This window comes from Cucurbita moschata, unplaced genomic scaffold (assembly GCF_002738365.1).
Source record: "Cucurbita moschata cultivar Rifu unplaced genomic scaffold, Cmos_1.0 Cmo_Scf00001, whole genome shotgun sequence".
Taxonomy (NCBI): Eukaryota; Viridiplantae; Streptophyta; class Magnoliopsida; order Cucurbitales; family Cucurbitaceae; genus Cucurbita; species Cucurbita moschata.
The window spans coordinates 7,462,787-7,467,038 of NW_019268517.1; the positions used below are offsets into that span (position 1 = coordinate 7,462,787).

The following is a 4,252-nucleotide window of genomic DNA, read 5'->3' on the forward strand; positions in this document are numbered from 1 at the left end:
ATCGATAGAAATTAACACGTGCAATGAGCCAAGCCACTCTTTAGGCACATTCTCGTAACAAAAGATGGGTATGCATGTCCAACCATTACATAAAAGCTCACACAACAATGATACACATAGCGATTTGATATTTTGGGCCTAATTGAAGCTCTTTTAATTTGGTTTCAAATCCAATTTCGATAGTTCTCATTTTTTTTCTTTGTTCCACGACTAACCATGATTTGTAGCCATATAAAATAGTATAAAATACCCATAAACTAGAAAGAATTTACAATTGACACAAATAAATTTAAATAATTATGAAAAAAAAGTAGTTGCAATCTAAATTTAATAGTAAAAGTAGTTGACTATCATCGCTAAAAATGTCTTCAAATATTCACATTTTAAGTTAATTTTATTGCAACAAGTTCCTAGTTATTTAGGTAACTCTAGGAAGAGGAGTTTTTTTTTTTTTTTTTTTTTTTTTGAATGGGTTCGAGTAACTATTAGGGATGTTATAAAGTTCGATGACCTGAAAAACTTGTTGAATCCAATCTATTTTTACTGTTTGTTGGGTTAGGTTCAAATAAATAAACATTTTATGAATTGGGTTGGTTCATGAGTTTCCCAAAAATTAGATTGGACTCAGCCTGATCGACTCGAATTTATTGTTAATCAATTTTTTGGGTTAGGTTTAAATAAATAAACATTTTATGAATTGGGTTGGTTCATGAGTTTTCAAAAAACTAGATTAGACTCAACCTGATGGACCAAATTTATTGCTAATCAATTTTTTGGGTTAGGTTCAAATAAATAGACCTTCTATGAATTGGGTTGGTTCATGAGGTTATCAAAAACTAAATTTGACTCGGCCTAATCAACCCTGCTAATCATTTTTTTTTTGTTACGATATACATATATTTCTTTAATTTTATAATTATTTATTCTCCGACAACTCTTAAAATAACTTTTAACTTTTTGTCTCAAGTAATTTTTTAAATATATTTCAAATTGAATTATATAAGTGTGAAAATAAACAATACAAACTAACATTATTTTTGTTAAAAACAAAAAGTTATAAATGAATCTGAACCAACTAAACTCAAAAGAAAATTATAATTAAATTGGTTAAATTTATTATTTAATAAGAATTATTTGAGTCCGTTCTAATCACAAATATATATATATATATATATATATATATTTATTTATTTATTTATTTATTTATTTGTGTTTTGTAACTAGTAACTCCATATCTATTGTTTTAAATTTTGAGCAACTTTTGAAGAAAAAAAAAAAAAAAAATCAGCTTTCCAAGTACGGCGGTGGAAAGATAATCATCGTTTCTATTTAATTTCGTGGACTCTGCCTGCTCCGTGGGAAAGTTCGCAATTGTGGCTCAGGGCACTTGAATACAACACCCATAGCCCATTCCGTTATCGTTTTTCCTACCAATTTCACATCTTCTACGAAAAAGACTATCCAAATCAATCATATTACGTAATCAATTGAAGTTCTTCGGAAAGAAGATGGATTGAAACAGCGATTGAAACAATTCACAGGAGGAACGCGAATCGAGAGGAAGAAAATTGACTGTCCCGAGGCCGAAAGACAGAGGACATGGCGATGCGCGAGCTGGTTACTGGAGGCGCTGCTTGTGCCGTTCCTGGTTCTTCTTCTTCTTCTAACCCTCTCGGTGCCCTTGCCAACGCTCTAGTTGGTTCCTCTTCCAAGACCCAGGTTCTTTCCACCCCTACTTTCTGAATTTGTTCGATGCTTCAATTTAGTCATTCTTACTATCTGTTATCTGGGGTTCCATTAGAATTGTGTTTTCTTATACTTTGATATGTTAATTCATGAAATTTGCTGTTGCCTAGTATTGTGAAATTTAGATTGAGCTTTGGTTAACTTGGTCTTAGTTGCTGATTTTGTTCTTTATCTTACTCACGTTACCAAATTGGTATTTCTTCATATGGGTTTGATCCTGTGAATGAAGTTATTCGGTAATTCGTCTTATGTTTGAATAATATTCTGAGCAGGAAAGATTGCGGGAAATTCCTACATCGCAGCTCACAGGTCCTGAGAGACCTTTTTACCCTGAGAGCCATGGGCAGCTCCCTGGCTCTGAATTGGATCATCCACCGTTTCAACCCAATGAGCAGGTTTGGTTTTGCAAATTTTCCTTTTAGAATCCTCATTTAGTTTTTAACATATCGATTGTTTCGATTTTGCTTGATGTCAGGCGTCAAAATTTTTTAGTGGCTTCCACTCGGCTGCTGATCAGAGTGGTCTGGCCTCTGCATGGAATGAGGTACAGGGCGGTCCCCCTCCTCCCCATTTGAGAGAAATGCAACCAAGTCTTGCTGAATTTGATCGTATTTATGAACAAATGCCTGCTTCTCAGCATCAACCAGTATTTGAAGGTACTTCTTGAGTTTCTTCTTTATTCTTTTAAATTTATGGATCGTTGGTATTGTTGGCTTGTCTTTTGTGTTGCTTCCAAACTGTTTTAGTTCAATTATAAGGACTCTGCTAATGACAACAATAATTTAATTCAATGATATGGAGTTCCAGGCTTTTGACCTACAACACCTATCATCCATCAATTGACTTTAGAAGATACTTGTGTACACTAGTGATGTAATATGTCCTTAGTGTAGTATAGTTAATTGAAAAACTTCCTGATAATAGTCTTGATTTGAAACTCCAATCCCTGCAAATTATTGCTAGTCAAACAACAGTTTCCTCAACTGTGGCCTCTGCAGGTTTGGGATTCAGTTTCGAGTTATATAATTTTAATTAGGTTTAAAACCTAATTAAAATTTGTGTCACTGGATTGGGTCTTCCTTTGTAAACCTAAAACATGCTAACCTTGACTGACTTGGTAGAGTGGAAGATTCATTTTAGTTCGTCACGAAGTTTTTAAATGTTTGCAACTTTATCTGACTATGTAACATCTGCTAGTATTAGAGCTTGGATTTGAAATTCTTTTCAGTCCTACTAATTGTTTTCCCACTAATTATTTTATGGGAAAAATACCCTTTTGGTCCCTAAGTTTGGAGTATAGTTTCCATTTTAGTCCTTAGGTTTCAAAATGTTATATTTTTACTCATGACGTTTGAGTTTAGTTTCAATGTGGTGTTCTTTTAGCCATGATGCCAGGATTTGGATAGCTATTGTTGGTGTGAGTATCGCCGACATCGGGTGACCTCTTTTGTCTTTGTTTCATTCTGGTTTTCATGGAAAAGAGTGCCAAGGTCGGTATCCGCAAGGATAATCTCTGGCCACAGAAAAAGAGGTTGGGCATACCCGCGGCAGGGGATGGTGAGGTTGTGGAGGGGGGTAGAGGGCTAAATGCATATTCATCATTAGATTCTTTGTGAGAGCCGACAACGGAGAATTTTGTTTTTGGGATGAGGAAGGTTTTTTGGTTATTTATGATGACGACATGTTTTTTTGGTGATGATGTCACAACTTGTGGGTTGGAATAAGAAGTGGTATAGTAGATGAGGTTTTGGAGATTGGTGAAATGTAGGGTGAGGGGCTCCGTGGCCTTTGGTTTATGGGGGGAAGCTATGGGTTTATGGGGCATGGCCAATGGGGAGGGTGTGGAAGTGGCTTCGACTGGGGGTTTGACCTCTTTTTGTAGGAGTTGGCTTGGAAAATAGGGGTGATTCATAGCAGATAGGAGTGATCTTTATGTTTTAGGGCTTTGTGGTAACATTTTAGGGACCAGATGTAATATTTTAAAACCGAGGGACCAAGTGGAAATTAAACCTCAAAAGTAAAAGGGTAACATTTTGAAATTTAGGGACCAAATGCAAACTATACTCAAAATTAAAAAAAAAAAAAGAAGTATTTTTTCCTTATTTTATTTTTGACTTCACATTTGCTGTATACCAGGGCCACCGCAAAGAGTGCTGTCAAACTTTTTGCACTCATTTGTAGAGACCAGCCGTGGTGGAATTCCTTTTCATCCTACCCCTCTGCCTTTATTGGGACTATCTGAAGGTGATAAGCAGTGTATACGAGATCGTAGTAGCATAATGGCTCGACATTTTTTTGCAGATAAAAGTGAAGACTTCATAAATGCGCAGGTTTGGTGATCTCTCTATTTTGTACCAATTTCATAAGAAAGCATGCATTTTATACCAATTTTGTAGACATTGTCGAAGCTTTATTTAGGTGCAAGGTCATGTCTCATGTTTGGCTCTCATTTTATCCCTTTTTATTTTTCTTACTGGTATCTTTTTTTTTTTTTTTTTTTTTTTTT

General features: G+C 35.1%; 1 protein-coding gene across 2 annotated transcripts in view; it reads left to right on the plus strand.

Moving 5' to 3' along the window:
* Positions 1-1,337: 1,337 nt before the first annotated feature.
* LOC111446384 (peroxisome biogenesis protein 5) overlaps positions 1,338-4,252 on the plus strand; it is a 17,270-nt gene continuing 14,355 nt past the window's right edge. For both annotated transcript variants that reach the window (XR_002711056.1, XM_023085187.1), the window contains exons 1-4: positions 1,338-1,719; positions 2,019-2,141; positions 2,222-2,402; positions 3,883-4,076. Coding sequence is in view for 1 of the 2 variants with exons in the window: in XM_023085187.1 (XP_022940955.1) it covers positions 1,600-1,719; positions 2,019-2,141; positions 2,222-2,402; positions 3,883-4,076 (618 nt within the window). In the remaining variant the exon portion in view is untranslated. The remainder of the gene's footprint in view (positions 1,720-2,018; positions 2,142-2,221; positions 2,403-3,882; positions 4,077-4,252) is intronic.